The 24,843-nt window shown below is 45.0% G+C and overlaps 1 protein-coding gene and 1 long non-coding RNA gene across 6 annotated transcripts in view; one reads left to right on the forward strand and one right to left on the reverse strand.

Moving 5' to 3' along the window:
* TSPAN2 (tetraspanin 2) overlaps nt 1-7,888 on the reverse strand; it is a 49,992-nt gene extending 42,104 nt beyond the window's left edge. For all 5 annotated transcript variants that reach the window (XR_012584377.1, XR_012584376.1, XM_074564515.1 and 2 more), the window contains exons 1-2: nt 7,742-7,888; nt 5,466-5,568 (exon numbers count right to left, since the gene is read on the reverse strand). Coding sequence is in view for 3 of the 5 variants with exons in the window: in XM_074564515.1 (XP_074420616.1) it covers nt 5,466-5,568; nt 7,742-7,810 (172 nt within the window). In the remaining 2 variants the exon portion in view is untranslated. The remainder of the gene's footprint in view (nt 1-5,465; nt 5,569-7,741) is intronic.
* LOC141733732 (uncharacterized) overlaps nt 1-24,843 on the forward strand; it is a 141,687-nt gene that overhangs the window by 18,523 nt on the left and 98,321 nt on the right. The gene's annotated exons all lie outside the window — the stretch shown is intronic.

Genomic DNA, 24,843 nt, shown 5'->3' on the forward strand with positions numbered 1-24,843 from the left:
GTCTTTCTGCTTCATGCAGGACCAGTGACGGGTTTATCCCCAGTCACCCAGGTCACTTGCTGCAGGCGGCTCTTTCTGGAACAGTAGAAGTCTTGAGCCTGTGGTGCTGGGCAGATACGACCGCTTGATCGCTCGCGTGCTTGGTGAGCGGCGTTGTCTGAGCTCAGCGTTCACAGCACTGCCACCGCAGGCACCGGGAGGTTGTGGCTGCCCAGCGGAAGGAGAGGAGGGTGCATCGAAGAAGGAAATGGCGTAACGGTTGGTTCAGCTGCTGTTGCTGCGTGGAACTGGTGAGCTTTTAGATAGCCACACACAAAGAGAGCAGGGTGGGTTTACCCAGGAGGACGGTTTAACAGGCAAAAAGCACAAAATGCATTATCATGCTTAAGTGATTAATTAAAAAAACCAACCAAACAAAAAAAGCCTCCTGAATCTCAGCATATTGCAAATATAAAACAGGCAACCTGAGCTAGATGGACAGATTATTCCATTAGGCTTAACTAGCTTGTTTTGTCAGAATTCTAACTTTGTGGTGGCCTTGCCTTTACTCTGCCAGGTGGGATACTGTCTCTGAGGACTTTTGAACAACTTTCATTTTGAGTAAGGTTTTTTTTTTCGGGGGTGGTGTCGTATTTTTTAAGCAGATTTCTAGTCCAGCAGCTTTCATTTTCCACTCAGGGCCAGTAACAGCCTTTTTTAAACCACTTACTCAACTGCAGAAGAGGAGACCTGCACACAAGATGATAGGAAGAAAAAAAAGTTCATTGCTTAAGTCTTAAGTACAGACTAAAAGCCGCTAGAATACACATGATGACAGGACCGTTTGATGCTCCTCTTGTCCTATTACATCTCTACACTGAGGCTCCTTTGCCAATAGCTCTCATTTTAAAGGCTGATAGAGTTTGAGGGGCTATGGATTTTGGAGAGAAAATACTGTTGACTAAGGGTATAGTGTTTGACTCCAAAATACATGAATAGAACTAGAATAAAATAAGGCATAGGAGCAGAGAACTACAGTTTACATGGATTTAACTGCTGGCCAACTCGTATTTGTACGGGCACCCACTACTATGGGGAAAAACTACTAATATCCTTCAGCTCCAGACATGACTTCATATCCTAAGGCATCCACCATCTAACTGTACCTTTCAAAGCCAGAATGAGCACTCATGCTCTCACAGACCCCAGGAAAAAAGCCACAGCCACCCTGAAGCTTTTATCTACAACTGGTTTGGCCCTGATGAATGCCTGGACCACAGATTGGATCCTGGAAGTGGAGCAAAGAGGATGTAACATCGCACAAAGTTTGTGAGCTCTGGCTGTGCAGGAGAAGTAAAGTGCTGCCGGTTATGAGAGAGAGTCATCCATATTGATTCATTCACATTCATCAGTTCGTGTTGCCATTCCTGCTGGGGCTTGTTGAGTACACCTCATTTTCATTGCTGCTGGCAGTGATGTGACCCTCTGCACTTCATTTATTAGGGATACAGAGAGTTTGTCCTCCACGTTGCCCAGGGAACCAGAACAGACTTTCCATCCACCAAAAGCAAAGGGGGAAGAATAGATGTCTTGAACTGACCCTTAAAAAGTCCTTGTGTTGGTTTTTACTTCACGAATGCTCAGCTTGCACTCAGCAGGCACTTTGTCTTCACTTCTGAGCTTTAGGTATTTTTAAATTTAAGGACAGCAGTACTACAGAGAATTAGTTAAGGAACAATTAATTATGAGACAGCAATGCTGACATCTTGGGTTCACACAAGCATCTCTCTTTTCCTTCTGATTGTTGCAGACTTTCCTGCTCAGTAAAAAACTTGCCAGAGTCTTGATACAGGAGTTTTAAGAAGGATGAGCAAATTGAGGGAATTCTCTTTATTCTACAGATCTTTTCCCCATTTGGTCAGTACAGTGTCACAGACAACTCAAGTAAAAGCTGTAACTAACCAGCTATTGACCTTTGCTGAAATTATCTTCCTTCCTTCTTTCTTTTCTTTCTTTCTTTCTCTCTTTCCTTCTTTCCTTCCTTCTTTCCTTCCTTCTTTCCTTTCTTTCTTTCCTTTCTTTCTTTCCTTCTTTCCTTCTGTCCTTCCTTCTTTCCTCCTTTCTTTCTTTCTTCCTTTCTCTCTTTCTCCCTTTCTTTTCCTTTCTTTCTCTTTCTTTTTTTTTTTTCCTCTCAAGTACAGCTAAGAGGAATATATGAAATCTACCGGAGCTGAACTGCAATAGAACAGGAAAGCTACAGTTTTGCCTCACCACTTGAAGCACAGGCACAAAAGACGCACTGTGAGATGGAGTAACATAAAAATATTGTCATGCTTGCCACTGCAGGGGGAACTCCAAAAGTTGGGGAGCTGCAGAGAGAGAATGTTCAATTTTAGGAGGCTGCTCCAGTGTAAGCTACATCTGATAAAGTGGATGGAGACTGCATGGGTCAGAGTTCCAATTCCAACCTTTTAGGTAGGTTAAAAAACTGCAAGCTGCAGTGGGGAATATGGATCACGGAACACAAAACCACAAGCAACAGAAAACTAAGAACACATACGTGCTTGACCTCAGCACTGCTGCCTGTAAGTTGTTCTCAAACCAACAAAAACATTTCAGTGGCTGGAAAAGATGAACAGGCCTGGTTGCCAAGTTGTGGCCTGAACTATTCCAGGGGGCAGAAAAGACAGCTGGTAAAGAACAAGACTATTTAAGGAGACTCATTCTGGCCTAATGGAAAATGCAAGGATATAATTATCAATTATTTTAAACTAAAACAACATTTCAGATCCAGGAAAAAGACCATCACAAAGAAGCACAAGAGAGACGCTGGTTAGATTCAGCTGGTGGCTCAATCCAGGTACAAAAAGAGCAGAATGTGCTGCTCTTTAGAAGCAAGAAAATGAGATTTTTTTCCACAAGATGGTGATTCTGGAGTGCTTCAAGCTACAAAGCAAACTCTGAATACAGCTGCAGTGTTGCTCCAAGCACTGACACAAAGCTGATCTAATCACAGGGGGCTTAGGTTATCACACGGCAGCCCCAAAAGTGGTCAGTGGAACAGAGCTAAAGCAATTATTTTTAAATATATATATATATATATATATGGCCGTATGTTTATATCTCCAAGTCATACTGATGATCTGCTTTCTCTTTCAGCCCTCTGGGCAGCTGCTCCTTGTGTGCTGCACAGCGTTCCGTATTAAGAATTCCTATGCAAAATTCTGGCTGTCACCCAGAATGCAAACACAGAACAAACACACAAAGCCAAATAAACAGCACTCCTACAGTCTCTGTGAGAAGGGACCAATACACAACTGTCAAGAGGGACTCAGAGCTGAAATCTCCTAGAGAGGTAAAGCTCGTGAGCATGTCCATCAAGTGCAGCCTTGTGTGCTGCAAAAAACCCCACTAGTTACTGAACTTACCACCATTCTTTTACCGCTGTCTTAGTCACAGATTGTTAACAGCCTCAAACTAATGAATGGCTGCCCCATCAGGTGCTCAGAAGTCACAACAGCATTTAACACGATTTGTAATAAGGGAGAGCAGCAGAAATTATTTTTGTTTTTCTTTAACAGGAATGCTCCATTCCAAGCACAATCCCTATTACAAAAAAGGGCCAAAACTTTGCTTTAGAATTCAGTCAAAACTGCAAGTTTAAAAGAATTCTCAGCATATTTATGTGCTGTTCCTTAGTTCTTCGTCTGCTAGCAGGACATATACAGCATACAGCTCTATAAATACACGTGACAGCCAATAGCTGAATGTCACGGTATGTGATGGAACCTTTACAAGAACGTTCCCCAGGACTTCCCAAAATTAACAACTCTGAACAGCTTTTGTAATTCTTATTCAGGACTGAGGCAGATTAAATCTTTTAGAGATTTAAATACATGTGCACCAAAGAACATCTTGTTTGCACAGCGTTTCGGCCTGCACTGCAAAGCTGTGAAATGACTGTGGTGCTCATTCACATCACAGGATGTATTACTTTCTAGCTTCCAACAAACCAGCAGTACTTGATTTTGAAGGGCAGAACATCCTTCTGTCTTCTTCAGTCTCCTGGGTCAAATATAAGTGGATGAGGCAGGGAAGAGTTCCAAGATACAGCATAGGAAATTCAGCAGGTATAAACTGCATCTGGAAATTAAGTTGGTGATCTAATATGCTGCTGACATAGCAGCTCAAATGTTAGAGAAAAAGTAAATCATACCTCCTGACTCTCTGTGTCAGTGGAGGTGCTACAGAGTATTTTACAGTAACCCTCAGGTCCCAATCAAATCCTCATCTGAATGGTTTTATTCAGCCTCATAAACTCCCACAGAAACTTTGCTGGACATAACGTTCGACCCCTCTCTTCCCACAGTACTATACAGTCAGCTCTGTGCCTCTAGCCTGGTTGCAAACATTAAACAAGCTTGGGGTTAGGACTGTGGTGTATCAGAGCCAAGGTCTCCTCTAAGAGAACCGTGGTATTTCAAATAACTGCGCAGCCCAGGCAATATTCCTGTGATGGGTAACTGACTGCTACAGGACATCTCGGGTCAACTTCCATTCCTGGCCACCCTGTCAGAATGGCTTGATGGACAAGGCAGGGCTGGGTATTCATTCACACTTGGCATTTGTAGACGGCAAAAATGTTTCCAACAATTGGATTTTATTGAGTGAGTCCATCTCCAGGGGTGATATATTAAAACAGAAAAAAATCTGACTTTTCTGGTGTAAAGTCATGTTATGATTGACAATGGACAGAGAAATGCAATTGCTGGCAGTCCTAGACAGCTGCTATTTAAGCATGTCTATAGACATGTAATACAGGTGGCGTTTGCAGAAAACCCAACTGGGAATCCTAGGGAGAAAAAAAATTATCTTAAATGCCTAAAATTACAGATGACCGATACCATTCAGTGGGCTTGGGGAACTAGATGATTCCTGTCTAGACTGGAGAAACAGTCCTTGAGATGACTGAACACTGTGTGTAGTTTTACTTTTCAGCTGTGGAAGGATTTGCTCTGGTACTTGAAGTCCCACTGAGGGCCCCTGTGTGCAGACACAGGGAGAACTGGTGAGCAAAAGTCTTACTGCTGCATTGATATAGGAAACGTTCAGAAGGGACACTGCTGCTTTGTTGGCTAGCAGCTGCACAGAAAACTCTGGAAGGATATATTGGTGAGCCCCACGTTCCAGGGGTCTCTGACCCATCCCAGCTCTTATTCTGACGGTATTAGCACAATTCACTTAGGATGTGTGAGGACTGGATCAAATCTGAGAGAAGAGCTCAGTTAGGCCTAAGGAAGTTGATGCCAAGCAGAGAAAGGATTAAAGCCATCATGCACATGACACACAGCACCAGAATGTCCAGTTTTGTGTAGTTCAGCCCAGGAATTGCTGGCCTTCATATAATTCAATGCATAAAGTTTGTCACATGCCCCAGGATGAAACTAAAGCTAACGGCTACTGTCATCACAGGCACTTTAACTTACCCATGAAGAAATACTCTGGAGACTTTTTGTCTGAAGCAAAGTCTGCCATAACCCCACCAAACCGCAGCCATAGACCAAAGGCAATGACAGCCAATCCTGCCACCTGGAAGATAAACAGACCAGTCAATACTTTAGTAACAATTAGGTGGAGCGCATCAAAGAGGTGTCATGGGCACCTTATGCTTTCTTGAAATCCCACAGCTCAGGATTGCACTGTCAGAAAATTCAGGAAGGCCATTCATGTATTGCAGGTCCAGCTCCAGTGTCACAGGATGTATGGTGCTGTAGAGACACCAGCTGGACCTCTAAATCATCATACCAAACTGCAGGAGACCATCTGCCATTTCAGAGTTGCTGCTGCTGCTCAGTTGTAAAAAGGGTTCTGTTTAGAGGCTTACCAGAAAGAGAGGCTTGTATTGTTCTTAGGGATGTGCTGAAGTTAAGCGTGTTTGGACTATGACAGGGCATTTTTCTGTAAATTACCATGACACCCCCTACCAGAACCAGGAGAGAAAAGGATTATTACAGTGTAGAGTATCTTGGATCACAGAAATTACTAACAGACAAGTGATGGATGCTGTCAAATGCAAGGCAAAATTCCCTTTAATGTGAACGAGACTGGATCAAAAAGGAGCATCAAGGCGTGTTTGAGGGGAAAGATCTACAGACAGTGGTCTCGGACCTACCGCATGCCAGACCCCTTTATAAGCCTACCATGCAAGGGTGTGTGTCCCGGCAGGCAGCGTCAGCATCCTGCAGGACCAGGCACAGTGCTCTGCTGCCGTTCTGACGGAGGCCAGGGCCTGGGTCTGTAGCAACTGTGCAACCTGAACAAGGTTCACAAAACACCAGCTGCTTACCACATCCTCGGCAGCCTGGCGTGGTGCTTTTTAACCTGTCCTGTTACTGCCTGGCACTTGGTTCATCTGGCATAGCTATGGCAAGCCCAGAAAGCAGGCAAGGATACGGCTGAAGAGCTTGGGATCACAGCTGTCCTCACAGAAGCGTCACGGCACAGAGTGTGAGGGTGCCCTGCCACCCTGCTCACAGCATTCGAACCACCCTGCTTGCTGGCATGGGCTCAGCGTTCCGCCTGCCAGAGCACACTCGGGCCACCTCCCGTCAGCCCATGAGTGCCTCTGGTAGTTGGGGTGTGTGAAATGAATGCCCCCAGTCCGGCAGAGGAGATGGTTTCTTCCACCTCAGTGAAAAGGCAGATAATTGTCACTTTTGTGAAACAACATAACGCAAAGCTTTGTCCTTCAACTGAGTTGCAGCTGCAGCTGGGCAGCATCACTCTGCTCCTGCAGCTTGAGCACAGCAGCACTCTGTACCCGGAGCTTGCAGTGCTGTCACCAAGAGGGGAAAGCATTTGGTTTAACTGTGTTTCAAGCATAAAGGAGACAAAAGCCCAAAACTGCTTGCTCCAGAGAGGCTGAACAGGATTATTTCGTGACTTTTTTAAAACAAAACTGTGAATCATAAAGAAAGAAAAAGACATTTAAGAAGATAACATTGCTAATTGTTTTCCAGTGTGAAAAAACTGGAAAGCTATTGAAGGGAGAACACAGTGTGAGGGAAAGAAAGAAAAAAGAAAGCTTTAATTTAATTGTGCTATGGAACTGTGAGACTATTAAAAAGGTGCAATGAGGAGAGGATGGACATAGCATTCTCTAAATCTCTGGAGGGTTCTGCAGTAGACACTGTTCATTGTCATGTTAGGGTAGCTTTCAGCAAAGCAAGTGCAAATGATGCAAGGACTTTCTCTTAGGATGAACTTGTAAAAGCAGCAGCTGTTGTCTCACTATTTGAAAATTACATTATTAAAAAGCATCGTGATGCTGTGAAGAAGTGTTCCACAGCAATACGCTGCATGAAGTGCCGGGAGAACCTCTCACAGCCTCCGTTGTTTGAAGTTTTATGCTTGTTGCAGAAATGGTCACTACTTTAAATTGCCGGTTAAGAAAGAGGTTGTCTTTTCTCAGCAATGTCATCTTATACCAAGCACGTACTTTCCCGCGGAGAGCTCTGTCGTTGTAGCAGCGAGCGAGCCTCGGGAGCGCCGCCGGGCTCTGGGGCAAGGCGGACAGGGGCAGCCCGTCCTGCGCCGCTCCCCCGAGGGACGCGCCGCCCCCGCCCGCGCTGCCCGGCCGCCTCCGCGGGGACCGGCGGCGGCGGACCCGGGGCGCCCGCGGCAGGTGCCGCCGGCGGCCTGTCCCGTCCCGTCCCGTCCCGCCCCGCCCCGCCCCGCCCCGCCCGCCCGTCCCGGCGCTCACCCAGAAGGTCAGGTTGAAGATGAACAGCAGGATCTTGATGCAGCGCATCCCCCCGCGCCCCGTGCCCATGGCGGGCGCCGGCTCCGGCAGCAGCTCCCGAGGCGGCTCGGCCCGACTCGCCGGCGGCTCCGGGCGGGGCGGGGCGCGGGGCGGCGCCGGGAGGCAGGTGCAGGGCCGGGCGCGGCGGGGGCCGGGCCGGGGCGGCGCTGCTCGGGCGGCCCCGCCGAGCGGGACCCGCCCGGGGCGGCGGGGAGGTGCCCGGAGCGGAGCCCGGAGCGGGGGGTGGCGGGGAGGTGCCCGGCGGGGGCAGGCGGGGTCCGCGCCGCCCTCTCCTCCGCCCGGACTCGCCGAAATCCCCCCCGGCCCTCTGGGGGCGGCCGTGTCTCCGGCCAAGACTTTAAATTAGGCACTTAAATTTAGCAGATATTAGAATGCGTGCCCACAAAATGATAAGCAAGATCGGTAATTTGATGTGTGACCTCCGAGGATAGCAGGATAGGGTCATTCTCCTTAAAATGGTTTTCACACACACGTATAAACTAGCTTCACTTTCCAGTCACTAATACTTCCACTTTTGTTCTAAAGATTTGGCCAAAAATGCCAGCTCTTTCTCCTCTGACGATATTTTCCAGCTGCTGTTTTCTTTCATAGTCTTCAGAAAGTCTGAATCCGAAGCTGCCTGCGGGGCTTTGACAAGGGAGCACGAGGTACAGTAGGTTCTCTTGAGAAGTGGGTTTCTGTGTTAAACATTTCCTCTCAAGTTTAACGAATAAAGCAGTTGTTTCTTGTTTTGTGCTGCATTAAAGTAACTGTACAGTTTTACCTATCCAGGGTTTTCATGTTTAGAATCAATTTTTCTCAAGTGTGCATGAAAACCATGCTAAAAGGCATAGGAAAAGATGTCTGGGTCTTATTTCAAATGCAATTGCACTCATCTAATGACCCGGTAACACTGAAGAATGTTGGAGGTGGTTTCTATTTTCACTCACTTTGCTGTTCGTTTTCAGCTGCTTTAAAGCCTGGCAACATTTTGGGAAAATCATCCCAAATAGTTTATTTGAACTGCAGCAACAGAGTTTTATTAAGAATCTCTTGTTCCATTTGCAATGAAATACACTTTATTAGTTTGTTGTTTTTTTTTAAAGAAACGTTCAACCTACCTTATGACATAAAGCAAAACCCTGCGATTTCCCTTTTCTGCTTCAGAGCAATGCTGTGCTAATTGGTATTGACCTACCAGGTCCAATGTATTCCTTCTAAAATAACAAAAACATGAATCCACTTGAATAGACAAAATAACTTAATGACAATTAGATGTACGAAACAGTAGGGAAAGACTTCAGTATCCCCCAATACATTTGAAGCAATAAAAAATGTAAAAGAGGGAGCAGTTTTACGTTGGCTTCTGACAGCAAAATAGATGCTTTTTGAAAGTCTTTATCAGGCTTCTCTACTTCTCTAGAAATTTTCATGCTAATTTTTCTAAAAGTTTAGGAATGGAGCGTTCAGCCTTTGTAAGTAGTAGGTCTCCTTGCTACATAATTCTTGCAGTGAATGAAATCCAGTTGAACTGACTAATTTACCAGGAAGGTTTTGCCTTTTCCAGCTCGCAGTTTCAACTGGTGTCATGAGTAGCGACACCAGTTTGATATTCTACTGCATGGGGCTATGCTTTTCTCATCATTTGTTGTTGCAGATACGTGTACGTTAATACTCCATTGCTTCCAGAAGAAAGTCATTCACGGTGACAGGAGCATATTCTCCTGTTTAGCTCTTTTGACTGTATTCAGGAAGGGTGAGATCACTCGATGTGGACTTGATTCAATCTTTTTGTGATTATTTTTTTCCCCAAACCGTTTCAGAACTGGTGATTTGCTAAATGCTTCTGCATTGTTCTCAAAAATGAGTTCCCAGGGCTATGGCGAGGGGGGCAGCAAACAGTCCATGCACAAAATATCAGCCTGTGAACTTCAGTCCTGGTCCCACTCCCCTCACTCAGCCTTTTAAGTTCTTGTAGATGTTCTGTAACACAGAATATCTCTTCTTCCACAAAGCAGATCAAAAGATCATCTTTAAAAACCTGTCCCTTTGTAGTTCCACAGTTTCTCAGAGAGCCCTGGGAAGGATTTTTAGACCCCTCAATATCTGGATCCAGCTAAGTCTGTTCCTAAGAGTTACAGGCAATTTTCAATAACAGGGAGCCATGAAGAAAAATCCCTTTTTTTTCAATTTAAAAACAAAATCTGGATTTGAATAAACACTATTTGCAAAATTCTACCATTACAAATTGCAATCCAGGTTCCAAGGGCAATAAATGACATTTACATTTGGGTTTTAATTTAGCTGTCAATAAAACCTTTCATCTAGGAGACAGACAAGTAGGCAACAGTGGAAGGCAGGAGCCATCTCTGCATAAATCAGCATCCACAGCTTTACTGGGTGGACAGTGAACTGGGTGGTGGGATGGTGACTGTGTCCTGAGCTCTGCCGTAATCTCCCCGCACCGTCCAGCGCAGACGACTTCACTGTGTGCCCCGATTTGTCCCATCTGCTCGCTGTGCGTGCTCCTCACGGCAGCGTGGTCACTCTATGTGCAGGCAGCCGAGAGGAGGAAGATGGTGCCTTAATGTTGGTTAGTGCTAACCAGGATTAAAATTAAATGTGTTTTTTCAGAAAAGTACTTTTTTTTTTTTTTTTTTGAACTGGAGCTCAGTGGGCGCTGGCGATAGTAAACCAGATTCCGGAGGGCCAGGGAGGACCCGAGCCCCTGGGGAGGAGCTGCGGGCAGGACCCTTCGCTCTGGAGCGGGGAGCGTTCAATGGCCGATACCTTCATTTCCACAGAAAACCGATTCGGGCAGGAGAGCGGATTTAATCACGCGATTGCACAATCACTCTACAGAAGGTACAGGTGAAGACGAGACAAACGATCCAGAGTTAGTGGCAGGGAGCGTGTGGGGTCCGTATCGTGCCCTTTCTCCCCAGCCTGTCCCGCCTGAATTCCCACCTGCTGCTTCCCACCACAGAGTTCCCGGCTTCCCCGGGAAGGGCTTCACAGCGCCCTCCTGCCGTGCCCCACCCACCGTCGGGCACGGTGAGGCGGCACAACCGGCCGCTGCGCTCTTAGGGGAGCTCAGAGGGCCCCTGTCAGGCCTGCCGAAGCCCAGGTGGCGGGACGGGGTTTCTTCTGCTCTGCTGCTGCCAGCTCGGGCAGACGCCGGCTGTCCCCGCACCCGAGGCCCGAGCGCGGCGCGGCGGCAGCCCCCAACCCCTCTATGGCAGGACGGGGGCCGGGCAGAAGCCAACAGGCCCTGCCTCCCGCCCCGCCTCAGCCGCCATCGCCGCCCCCGCGCGCTCCCGGCGGCCCGCCCGCGCCATCTTGCGTGCGGCAGCGCCCTCTGCTGGCGGCCCGGGAGGGTCGGTCCGAGGGGCCGCCGTGCGGGGGTCCGAGGGGCCGCCGTGCGGGGGTCCGAGGGGCCGCCGTGCCGGGGTCCGAGGGGCCGCCGTGCCGGGGTCCCAGGGGCCGGCGTCCCGCCGCAAATCCAGTGCGTTCGTTGCTCTAAAAGCTGCCGCGTCTCCTGCTGCACCTCCTGTCTCCGCGTTGCTCTGGTCACCCGTGGCCGTGCAACCCTGACCTTTATTTTAACGGTGTTTGTGATTTCCAGGTTTTCTATCCATTAAGAGACTTTTGAGAAAAACTACAAAGGTGATAAATATTTTCATTTCATAGTCTATTATGGAATATAATTAATGAATGAAGGGACTCATGTTTTTGTCAATAGGATTATCAAATTGTGAAGTAAACATTCAGTTGGTAGACAATTCACAACATGATTTCATGAGCTGCGCTAGTTAGTCGTATTTGTTATGAAGACCAACATTTTATTTCCATCTTGAACACGTCCAGCTTCATGATCCATGGATTGTATTGCTTTGGATGTTAAAGAGCCTTGTTTTATCAAAACGTCCTTTCCCCTGTAGGTTCTTACGTAATATATCTTAGATGAAACGAGCGTATGGGTATTTGTAACAGCTTTCTAACCTGGGAATGTCTTTCTTTGCGGTTAGATTTGCAATTATGCAGATCCCGGGGCAAACACCATTTGGTTTTGGTTATTTTCTCACCGCAGAGCATGCTGGGAAACATTTGAAATGAGTGATATCCAGCTGTAGCACTAGTTATTTAGATACTGCTAAACATATGGTATTATTTTTGTTTGTAATGATAGATGGAAAAGAAACTATCCTTGCTTGAGCAAGTGATGTTTAATTTCAATTACTAGAAGCAAGCCTGAGGTTTTAATCCCACAAAGATTATCCCTAAACTGACTTCAGAATTAAAACATTTAAAATGTATCCCCACTGGCCTGAATTTTACTATTCTCCTTCCAGGTCTGCCCTCCTCTTGCTCTGTTTTGCATCGTCTTCCAAATTGTTCTCTGCTAACCCACTGACATTTGAGAGATTAGGAGGGCAGAGTATTGTCATTTCTTTCTGGTGTTTGAGTGTTTCCTAAGTGTTTTGCAAACATGCACCTACAATGATTCCAGCTTTATGCTTTACAAACAGCAAAATTTTCATATCCATGCTTCTTATCTCTGCAGAGGATTGTTCAGGTTTCCTGTTTCTCCGCTCTTTCTATGCGTGCTAAGCTCCTGTTCAAGGTCCAAAATAGCCCTTCAGAGCAGCACAGGCCAAGGAATGAGGAGGGGCTCCCTTAAAAAATAATCTTATTTCCTGGTTTAAACGCGTGATTTACATGGAACTACAACTGACTTTAAATTCCAAGCAAACAGCCCAGAAACCGTAATGGACTCCCATTCTGACGGGGACAATGAAACTTGCATCACACCACTGGCATCTGTTGCTGTTTCCATTTTCACTGAGTAGTTGCTGGAATGCTGGGCCTGGCAACGGCTCAGAACAGCTCAGGAATTGCTCCTTGGGCTACAGAGGAGGTCAGAAGGGACTGTGCTTCTCCAACTCTTTAAGCAAAATAGTCTGCTCCTTTGTTTCCTTTCACGCTTTTTAATTTTTTAAAATAGATTTACTTGCTTTGCGTCAGGAACTTGCATGACAGATCAGTCTGTAAATCTTATACGAGGCTGTTGAGAACTACAGTTGGATCTCCTGACAACTGCACTGGCCTGGTTTTCTCTTTTTAGGAGTGTCCAGGATTTCCTGTGCTTCAAATTCTGGCCTGTCTCTGAAAGCTGCTTTTCAGACAAAGCATTGCAAGTCTGTAACATCACTGAATCCTGTAAACTATGTAATTTCTACAGCAAGCGTGATCCTGGTATTATTTCTAGCATCTCCCCTTAATGGCCAAAATGGGAATGGGGATAGAAGAATACCTCGTTTTCTTTTCTGTTCTCTCCCAGTAAGCTGCTTGCAGTCTCAGTTTGGCTTTTTGAGTCCCCTCCCAGCTCTCTGTTAAATAAATGAGAGGCGTTCATCCAATTACCAGCTGATATACTCTCTTTGCGGATTCCTTCTGCTCTGTGGGCCTGATATCTCTCTACTCAGGTAGATTTCCAATTACGTGAGTTGCACACTTCCAATTTGATTCAGCAGCTCTTCCTACTAAGGTAAGTTCCTCTGCAAAGTGCAGATGAGTGGTCCTTAGCGTTGATAGAAATGACCATCCCGTGTGTGTGTTCAGTGAACAGGGCATGTCTGCAGTCACAGCACGCACAAGCCTCTTAGGCATGACTGCGTGTGTTCTGAAGGAACATTTCCACTAACTTTTGCCCAGCCAAAGGAAGAACAGAAATAAGGTTCCATACCATAGCTGAACTATCTGCTGTCATCTTTAACTTACAAGAATGCGCTCCCCTCCAGAAAATCAAAGGAGACAAATACATAATAGAAGCTGGAGTTGGCCTGCATGTTTGTGAAGGGCCCCTTTCACGCATTTTTGCCATGGCAACATGCAGTTCTCAGAAGTGGAGTGTTTCCTTGACCTGGCATGAAACAAAGCGCTGCCCAGAAGGGAAGCTTTGTCCCTGGTTAATGTTGTCCCTGGACAAGAAGTGACTGTTATAAAAAGCAAGTTTAGTTGTTTCTGCTACCCACTAAGCAGTAGCACGTTCTGGACAATTGACACTGATAGGTCCACGAACTATCTATGATAAGATGTAATGAATGCCCATGAAATGTTTTAATTTGGCTTCATTTCCTTGGAAGGGTTAGAAGACTAAGGAGATGCTTTGTTTCCCAGAAAACCTGGGCTAGAGGGTAATAACATGATCTGTCAAACTGTGAAAAATACTAAGGAAAAACAGGTTATCAAAACTGTAACTCAAGGTTTAATTTGGAGGAATTCTGCTATGTATGATGGCTAAGATCATAGAATCATAGAATCAATCATAGAATCTTCATGGTTGGAAAGGACCTTTGAGATCATCGAGTCCAACCACACACACACAAAAAAACCCTCAAAAGGATTAGATCCTTTTGAGCTAATCTAGATGGTTGGGTCAGCATGGAAAATGAGGTATGGAACTAGTTCTACGATGAGTCATAGTGGGTCCAGAACAGCTGTACAGGGATAAACTTATTTGGCCTTGTCCTAAGAGTCTCCACTGTGGATTAGAGTGTGACCAGCTACTGAATATGAGTGTTTTGACCAGAGAAATGACTGGCATTTGCCTATGCATAGCCTGATTTCATATTATTGAATATGCATTTATTTTCTTTTCTATCATGCTTTAAAACGCAAACCCCTTATATAGCTTAAAAAACATGCCAGCAATAATAAGAGTGTGAGATACTGTTTCTTCACATAGCCTTTCTGTCCTTATAAACTGGCAATTTCCAGGACATAAGTGATATTACAGCGCAAGCTTTAAACACAAAGTAAAACATATTTTGAAAAGGGCATCTGTAGAATGAGTCGTTAATGGGCCTTGACTTAGAGAGGTGAGATGCTCTCCCTGAAATACAACATATTCTGACACTGTCTAGCTGCTCTTTTGAGACTTACTGTGTGCTCTTTCACATCATAACTGAAACTGTTCTGGTCTGAGGCAGATTTCTTCATGATAATTATCCCAAGAGGAACCATCCTCATCTTCCCCATGCTGCTTGGCAATGGAGAATATGCTGGTCTGAGGTAGTAAACGCTTTTCCTTGACCCAAAAGGAGAGGATCCAAATGCATGTTTTGTTTTGTTTTCTGGTATGTTCACTTACATATGGCATGCTAAAAAATAACTGTGCCTTTGCATTCCCACCACTAAAAAGAATGCCCTGTTCAACCTGAACTCTGTCCCTCCAAAATCAAGGTGTGCTGCCTTTCACTTTCAAACTAAAAATACCACAAGGTAGAATCTAGTAACCTTGCTGTATGCACTGCTTGAAAAAGCATAAAGATCACAGAATCACAGAATGGTTCGCGTTGGAAGGGACCTTAAAGATCATCTAGTTCCAACCCCCCTGCCCTGGGCAGGGACACCTCCCACCAGACCAGGCTGCTCAAAGCCTCATCCAGCCTGGCCTTGAACCCCTCCAGGGACGGGGCATTGACAACTTCCTGGGCAACCTGCTCCAGTGTCTCACCACCCTTACCGTAAAGAATTTCTTCCTGATATCCAATCTAAATCTCCCCTCTTTCAGTTTGAGGCCGTTACCCAGTGTCCTGTCATAACACTCCCTGATCCAGAGTCCCTCCCCATCCTTCCTGTAGACCCCTTTAGGTAGGCCGCTATAAGGTCTCCCCGGAGCCTTCTCTTCTCCAGGCTGAACCGCCCGAACTCTCTCAGCCTGTCCTCACAGCAGAGAGGCTCCAGCCCTTTGATCATCTTTGTAGCCCTCCACTGGACCCGCTCCAACAGGTCCATGTCCTTCTTGTGCTGAGGACTCCAGAGCTGGACGCAGTGCTCCAGGTGGGGTCTCACCAGAGCGGAGCAGAGGGGCAGAATCACCTCCCTCACCCTGCTGGCCACACTTCTTTTAATGCAGACCGGGATGCAGTTGGCCTTCTGGGCTGCAAGCGCGCGTTCTTGTCCACCAGCACCCCCGAGTCCTTCCCAGGGCTGCTCTCAAGCCGTTCTCCGCCCAACCTGTGTTTGTGCTGGGATTGCCATGACCCAGGTGCAGGCCCTTGCACTTGGCCTGGTTGAACTTCATGAGGTTTGTACAGGCCCACCTCTCAAGCCTGTCCAGGTCCCTCCGGATGGCATCCCTTCCTTCCAGCGATAGATCCCACCCTGTACATGTCATTATAAAGTAAGATCTTAATACTCCAAAACTATAATATTCTAAAATACATTCTCTGCAAATTCTTCTTGGACTGCCATATACCAAGAAGCGGATGCATATTTGCATGTGTACTTTTCTCCTATATTTATAGACTTCTCAGTGTGAAGGACTGCCATAATCCTCATTCTTACAGACTGAATGCCTCGAGGTACTGCCAGTGCTCCCTGGTTTTAATGCCTAGTGATGCATGAAAAGGCTGGTTTTCCTGAGCTTTTGGCTTTTGTGTGTTCATTTATTCTGGGTTCAGGATGCTTTCACAGGTCTATGAGGCACGTATCACAACCATCAAGAAGCCAGCATGAAAGCGGAGATTTTCTGCAGAGACTGGGCTACTGGAGTGATCCCAGAACTGAAAGTTCTTGAGTACTTGTCCTAGCTCAGCCTTGTGGTTTACTCCCTTGTAGATCTGTTCTTCTCTTCAGGGAATTAAAATCTAATACATAAAAAAGGGTCTAAGAGTCACTTATTTCATAGTGGTCTGGGACTGTTTATTAGAGAAAGCCTACAAAAAGCTCCACTAATCTCTGTGCTGTATGCCATGATCTAGGGGGGAGTGTGCAATTCCACTCTTTGCCTGGAAAGTAACAGGGTTCCTGTACTGTGTCTCAACAGCAGAAATTCAGGGTGCTGTATGGTACCGCAAGCATTGCAAGCATTGCTTGTCGTTCCAGCAACACCCCTGGGGCAATTGCCCTGGGGGCACATGTAATTTCATCCAGTCAGCACGGAGGTCTTTGGGACCGTGCTGCCCCGACTCACAATCTGCACCACAGGATGGAACGTGCTGTTGCTGCTGTCTTGATTTGAAAATTGCTTGAGCCAAGTAGGAAAAGGAAACTGTTCCAAAGGACAATGGAAAAAAAGAAAGTTATTTAAACTCAAAGCGTATGCCTCAGGATCAAGGAAGTTTACTAGACAGGTTTTAAACTACACATTTCTGTGGTCCTTCAAAAATGCGTCAAGACTGGAATGTGAAATAAGAGAACTTAGTGGTGAAACGTGCCACATATTTTTTGCATTTCACTTTACTGACATAAAGGACAGTGATGATTTGTAACATGATGAGAAATAATAGTTCCACCAGTGAGTTCTGTAACTTGGGTCAGCTCCTGGGGAACGAATGAGCGATGCATTGCCGAGCATGGTCCCACCAACAGATTCTGGCTTCAGTTCAGATCTACCTCTGGCTGGCATAAGCAGTCCAGCAACAGAAGATGAAGACCATAAACAGCAGGGGTTAAGTAGTGCTTGCAGGGTTTGCATCTTATTATGGTGGTGGATGGGGCAGCCCAGCAGACATCATTCTGATGCCCTTAGAGAGAAGTGTCTGCTTCCTCAGAACTACTTTAAGCTAGAAATTGATGGAGGTTTAGACATTTTTTTGAGTTCACTATGTAATGACAGCAGCAGAAGATAGTGAATGAACTGTGGCAGGTGCTCAGTATCACAGAGAAAGGCTCACTAAAACCCAAGATGGGTATCTGAACATATATTGTTTATTGTCTTAAAGATTGTAAACTTGTTCTTTTTGTTGGTTAAATAGAAGAAAACAAGGGAACTGAAAAAGTCTATTAAGCCCTTTTTTTCTATTTCACTGAGTGCTTGATGGCTTTCAATCAAGAAAGACAGCTTTTAAGACAAACAGACAAACAATTTTTGGAGTTAAAAAGCTATACCATTAGTAGCATTTGGTTAGTGTTATATCTGGGCAACCACCAAGTTGCTTGTTATACCCTTACTACGAAATGTGATTTTTCTCTTGGCCCAGAAGAGCTCTGCCTGTGTTGTATCAGAAGAATATTTGGACACAGAATTCGGTTATCTAAGTGAAGTTTTGGTTTCTGTTGCAAGGAATCTTCAATCCAACAAGTTTACAGTAAATTATTTTGTTAATTTTTGGGAAGATTTGTCTGCTGTTTAATCTGTTCTACAGGCTACATAATGGTAATGGCTCCACTTCCAATAGCGTGACTCAAGTTAGCCATGTGAAAGGCTGGCAACAGGAGTGCTTTTCTCCTCCTCACTCACAGAGTAAATTTCTCTGCTGGAGCACTGCATTTCTGCTTCTGGCTTGAAAATTTCACAATTCACACCAATTTGATGCATGTCAGAAGAACAAAGAGAAAGCCATTATGCATAACAGTCATATAAACAAATTGATGCAAGGACGTGCCACTGAAGACAAGAAAAAAAATGAGCTGAATAGTTACGAAAATGACAAGAACAAGGCATGTTGTGGGAACTCCTATTCACAGGCATGAACCTAGAAAACAAAAGGGAAACTTTAATCTCATACCTGACTTGCTCAGAACTTTTAAAAAAGGGAATTTTGATGAAGCAAGTGTTTTAATAAGAGCCAAAGAAGCAAGGGAAAAAAATCCAGCCTGTTTTAATGAAAGTTTAAAAATTATTCAGCAGTAATGCTGGTATCCCACCAACAGCTGTGGGATACCTGGGCTGTTTCTCAAAAGATTCCCAGTTATCAGAACACACATTTTACAAAGAGGATTCATGTCTAAATTGTCTTCTTCAGAATTAAGTACTAGCTGACTTTTAAAGATGGTTAAAATTGCCATGGTGTAGGGCTTCACGTATTTCTGAACTCAAATTGACTACAGGGTGGGCATAAAGAGATACACAATGATGCAAGGGGAAAATATTACTGCAAAGGCCATGTTGGCACACAGACACATACACAATATCGAAATGGAGCATATGCAGGAGTTCCGGGGAAAGAAGGTATAGAAGGTTTAAGAAGGATAAAAATACATGAGACAGAATTTGAAGGAAATATTTCGATGCAGTCATGCTGTGCTATCGTACGTGTACAACAAGAGAAAATTTCTGCCAGGGAGAGCTGCTGATCCTAGCCACAGCTGCTACTGCTGATTGGAAAGTTGCCAGGGTTTTAAATAGACTTCCACATTTTCCCAGGTCTTAGAAGTCACAGAAAGGCCATTAAGAACGGAATAGGATGAAGTGGTTACGAAAAACGGGGGAAAAGGTATTGGAGCTTCATTACCTTCTGTGAACTGTAGAGGAGAATTTGAGACACCCAATTCTAGTGTTTACATTTGTTTGTGTAAAGATGAGCCAAATGACAGGACTCTTCCTTTGAAATCATTCCACAGCTGGATAGTTCAGGCTGTCCTTTGTTTCTACTATTCTCACTCTAAATTTTCTTTTCCTGTTCTTCTTAAAACAAACATTACTGAATTCCAGACAGCCAATACTAGGAAAGTACTCCCCGTATTCTTACACGTACATTCTCAAGCTGTTTCCTTAAGCACTTACTGGCGCTACCAATAAAAGTAGATGGACCATTGGTATGACCAGAACAGGTATTGTATACCTGGCATTTCTTTCAAGTCAGTTCTGAGACTGTCACTACTCTGCAATATGTCTGAAACAATTACATTAGTCCACAGCCTGTACTCTTCCCATTTCTACCTTCACTTTGGAAAAAATAAACCCGTTTGGTGCCGGAGTCTCTTGGCTTTCATGGTTTGCACACTACTGAAGCTAAATAAGTGTATTAGCTTAAATGGGAAGCTTATTTCAAAGACTGTGCACCACAGCCCCGAAAGCTTCCAGAAACATATGCTCGAGATGATCTAAGCGTGTTCATTATTCAGACTGTGAATAGCTTTAAAAGGGCCAAATTGCTCAGGGCTGAATCAGCTAGGAAAGTAATTCAAAAAGAAAAGTAAGAATCACTTGAGCATTTCAGAACAATTTTATTGTGGGCAAAAAGGTACTAAAAATGTAGTAGAAAGAAAAATAAAATTTACTTTGATAAATACATATTACAAGTTTGGAAATAGAAGAAACTGAAAAAGTAAGTAGAAAGACCATAATTTTTTTTCCAGAATGGTGATGCTCTAAACACATCTATATCAAGAAAAAGAACCCAACAACAGCACCACTGCATAAGCAGATATAATGGTCATGCAAAATTCAGACATGGTTAGTAAATTTTGCGATTTTTGCATTTTGGGGATCAAACAGGTAATATGCCTGTGAAACTAGCCATAACTATCATTCAGCAATTTTACAAAAAAATCACAATCACCATCAATTTTGCAGTCAAAGTATTTTTCACAGTGGCTTATGTCATAAAATTCTATGGAGCTATAAAAATGTTTCAAACCAAATTCAAACCCTCTCATTTAGTCCCACAAAAGTGGAAAAAGCATGGACTAGATATTCTGAAACCACACTAGGGGGCACTTGAGCTGTTTCTTCCAGTGTAGGTAAAGGTCAGAATAGTAGGATGCGTACTCAGGAGCAGCAGTGGACAGAACTGAGCATGGGAATTAGTAGGATTTATCAACATCAGGTTGGTAGAACAATTAGTGATTTTCCCCAACAGCCTACTGTGGGGGAGTGGGTGTAAATTTCCAGGTGTAAATTTTGTTTGTGGGTAATGTGAGAAATGAGAAGGAAATAATCTAAAGATTGCTGATTGATTGCAATAGTGCTTTGCCTTTGTACTTGGATCGATCACAGAAACGTGGGGTATTTGGGGAGTTTAAAAGAAAATCTAGCCTCAAATAGAGCTAATGTTCAAGAAGTTGAGCTGCTCTTTGGAGTCTGTTCCCACTTTATTGCTCTTGGTCCAGTTCTGTGCTCTCCCCAAGTATAGCGTGATGCTCTAAAAAGATTGCTTTTGTGGAAGTAGAACAAATAGCATCTGACAGCCTTTCTATAAAGCATCCATAACAAAACCTGGAGACTAGCAAGGTAGTACAGGCCTGCCAGTAGACCCTAATACTTAGTAACACACTTCAGAATTTCAGAAGTTTTGTTAAAAAAATTTAAAAATATTGATCTGGTTCCCAAGGTGGAAAACACACATAGAAGTCTGAGTAAAGATTTGAGTTTTTGTTTGTATCACGGGCCAAGTATTCATTGCTCTTCAGCAACATGCGACAAAGACAAGGTCTTTGAGCTTATATACTGTCCATCTAATTGAGAGGCAACAACCCCAGGCCTAAGTGCTCTGAACTAATAAGTCAGATCATGATTTATACGCATAGCCCTTTTAAAAGTTTTTTTCTGAATATTTAGTGTTCATGCAGATCAAATCTTGTAGGTTTTCTCTGTAACCTGATGTTTTCCTTATCCACCAAAACAAAAAAGATGCTATCATAAAATTCCATTAATTGGGCTTTAATAAAAGGCATACAGTGTGATCCCCTATGTATGGATACACTGTACCGTTGAATGGTATTGCGTTAACCTGTTCCCGCCCCCAAGTTAACCTGTTCACTCTCTGCAGTTTTATTTACTTAGCAGCTATAGAAAGTGAATTTACATCTCTGAGATCAAGGCCTCCCTAGCCATGTTGAGGCTGGAGCTCGGCCCCAGGCAGCTCCATGGGCACTTTCCCCATGCTTGTTAGTAGAATCCATTGTCTGCGGGCGGCTGACTCCAGATGTTGCTGCACTGCACAACTGAAAATTCATTTCCATCAGATGATCGCAACGTATTGGTAAAACAAACTTTGCTTGAGAATTGGCAGCTGCCTCTGAAGCAGGCTGTATTTGACTGGTGAGTTTCAAACAATTCTCCTTACATCCTGACACAGACACAACTAACCTTCAATTCACAGCATCTTCACTCACAATTGTCAGTGAAATGAAGCTACAAGCTGCAATTCATTGAGTTTCTGGGCAATTTACAGGCTTTCTGGTGAGTCAGATTTCCTATGAAGGACGTGGACTCCTTTTATGTACTGTGTAACATCTACTTCTTGTTAATCGCACTCACCCACTCTTAGGGGAGCTACTGCCTAATCTAGTGGTCTTCCCACCTTTGTCTGCTCTCTCTTAAACAGTCTCTTGTCTTCATCCTTCCCTGCCCCATCATCCTGTCCTCTTTCACATCTTAATATGCGGCTTGTTCTGTGTTTGCCACAACCACCTTGGCATCCTCTGCAGCAGCCTTTGTCTCTTCAAGTCCTGTACCCCCATTTTTCCTTACACTTCTCCCTAGGTAATTTCAAAGCTGGAAATACTTCACAGGATCACAGAACTGCCCATGTGGGAAGGGACCTTTCAGATCATCTAGTCCAACCATCAACCTAACTCTGACAAAAACCATCACTAAACCATATCTCTAAGCACTACGTCTCCTGTCTTTTAAATACCTACAGGAATTTAAAGGGGATGGTGCCTCAACCACTGCCCTGGGCAGCCTGCTCCAATGCTTAATAACCCTTTCAGTGTAAAAATTTTTCCTAATATCCAGTCTAAACCTCCCCTGGCGCAACTTGAGGCCGTTTCCTCTTGTCCCATCGCCTGTTCCTTGGGAGAAGAGCCCGACCCCCCCTGGCTGCCCCCTCCTTTCAGGGAGCTGCAGGGAGCGAGAAGGTCTCCCCTCAGCCCCCGTTTCTCCAGGCTGAACACCCCCAGCTCCCTCAGCCAGGTGACAGCCGCCTGCCATCACAAGCACCACACGCCGCTCAGCTCCTTCCAGGCTTTGCAGGGGCTCCTGCTGGAAGGTTCTTTACCCCACCCACCTCCGGGAGGGTGGAGGGGCTCCGGAACTGAAGAGCTGCAGCCGTTCCAGCTAGCCGGCCCGGGCCCGGGGCAGGTCGAAGGGCTCGGTGCCGCCGGGTGGTTCCCGCTCTTCTACCCGGCCCGGCCGGGTTCGGCGCGGGGCAGCGCTGGGCTGCTCGCTCAGAGCCGCGGCCGCTGAGGCAGCAGGTAAGCGGTGGCGGGGCCTGGCGCTGGGGGTGGCCCGGGGCGGCCGGTGGGCGCCGGGAGGGCCCAGCCGTGGTGGGGGCGGTTGGCGCCGCTGGCCTGTCCTGGGCTCCCCACCAGCGTGGTGCGTCCTCGCTGCTGCTTTCGCTGCTGGGCTTACCGTCCTTTGCAAGGTTGTTCCTGGTTTTAGCTCTCTTCAGTCACATTGTGCCTCTTTCTTGTGTGGAGTATTTTAATTCCTGATTCTTCTTTCCCTGAGTTGCTCTTTTTTTGGTCTCATTTAAACCTCTGCTTCTGGCCCTGATTTGGGTCTCCAGCTGCATTTCTCCTGGGTGCTTTCTTGCATCGAGTTCCTTGTGCCGTTCTTACCCACTGGCACGTGCTCAGCTGGGTAAAGGATGCCCGGCTTAGGGAGAGGCGCTTACAGCCAGCCAAACTGTAATTTCATTTTTTTCAGTTCCCAGCTCTGTGGGCTTCCAGATAAAACCAGTATCGTACGAACATATAAAAATGCAGCTTTCTGATCGGAGGGGGGTGCAAGAGGTATACTGGGAGACAGATAAATTGTCTTGGCTGGCTGTGGTTAGTTAGTTGGCTGCCATTTTGCCCTTATTAAATTAAATTATTTGAATTTGGGAAAAGCGTCTTTAAAAAAAAAACTTGTATTGCTGACCTATCGCTTTTGGCTTTCTGTACTTGTTGCCTCATGAATGTCAAGTCACAGTGGGAGTTTTTCCTGTTCGCAGTAGCTTGAGGTAGGACACGTTACTTGACAGTCTGACATGCATGCATGACGTTTCTTGTAGCAAGGGAAAACTGCGCCGAGGATAAGGCTTTGCTAATAGCTGGCTGAAGGCTGTTGGACAAGCCCTCACAGGATCCATGAGCCAGCTCAGAGCTCTTTGCATTCCATTCAAATGCAAGGTGTGCTCTTTTGATCTGACTCCAGTAGCAAGCTAGGCACAGGGTGAAATAAAAGTACCTCTATCCGTTTTCCCACGGATGAGGAAAGAGGGAGAACGTCTTGTGGCAGATGCCAGTTTTGCTCTTTAGAGTGTTCTTGGGTTGTGCTTGGAAACTGCTAATGAGGTTAGTGCAAAACCCTGAGTGGAACAGAGTGGATGGGACCACCTATCCACTTTTTACTACAGGCATGTTGACCTAGTCTGTTGCTTTCCATGTATATCCTGTATGCTCATGTCATAAGAGCACACCAGCGGAAACCCTTGGCACCTGAATCATCCAGGTTTTATTAGCTTTTGTAAAGCTCCTCTTTGAAGTATCTTGCAGGGCTGTTTTGTGTGTTGTTTTTTTTTTTTTTGTAGTTTAGTTGTAATCAGAATTTAGAGCGCATGAGTAATAAAACGTGTCAAATTGTAGTAACCTCATGAATAGTTATGGTGTTGTGTATAGGAGAACCTGTCTGTCTGCACGCTTAACTTCTTGGGTGATAGGAGTTACCACAAGGCCGTGTGTAGATCCTCACTGCTGTAGCGTGGTTGGTCTGTGGCATAAGAATCCCTGTACTTTATTAAAAGCAGTGCTATAAAAAAAAAAGTTAATGGGAATGATCCTATGGCTTAGTAACTTCTTAAACAGAGAATTGGGTAAGCAAAGAGGAAAGACTTAGTCTTGTTGCCATCTTGTCTCTTTTTGAACGAACTTGTTTTTACTAACCTGAGACATTTGATGTAATCCCTGAGATACCATCAGACAGAACAATAATTATTTTAACTGCACAAGACACTTCGCTGAATATTTTTCTTTAACTGTTTTGCTCTGTAGTTGTATAAAACTTTAGCTATAAAATGCCTTGTTTCAGAAGGCTATGATCAACTCTCAGCACACTTGTATCACACTTAACTGATTAATTTCTAAATTTTAGAACTGAATATGATTATGAGGGTCAGCTAGGAACCAGCTATCAGAGCTATGTAGGCTGTATCTTAAGGGGAACTTCATTACAGAATATGCAGCCTGTCGTGGTTTTGGTCAGTGAGAGATGCTCTCCCCCAGCCTCGCGTGCAGGGAGAGGAGGAGGAGAGATAGAGATTTAGGAGTTTAGAAGAAACTAAACTACTTTAATGAAATATTAATAATAAAATAAAAAGGAAAATAATGAAATAGATACAGTA

The sequence above is a fragment of the Larus michahellis genome, chromosome 21 (genome assembly GCF_964199755.1).
Source record: "Larus michahellis chromosome 21, bLarMic1.1, whole genome shotgun sequence".
NCBI lineage: Eukaryota > Metazoa > Chordata > Aves > Charadriiformes > Laridae > Larus > Larus michahellis.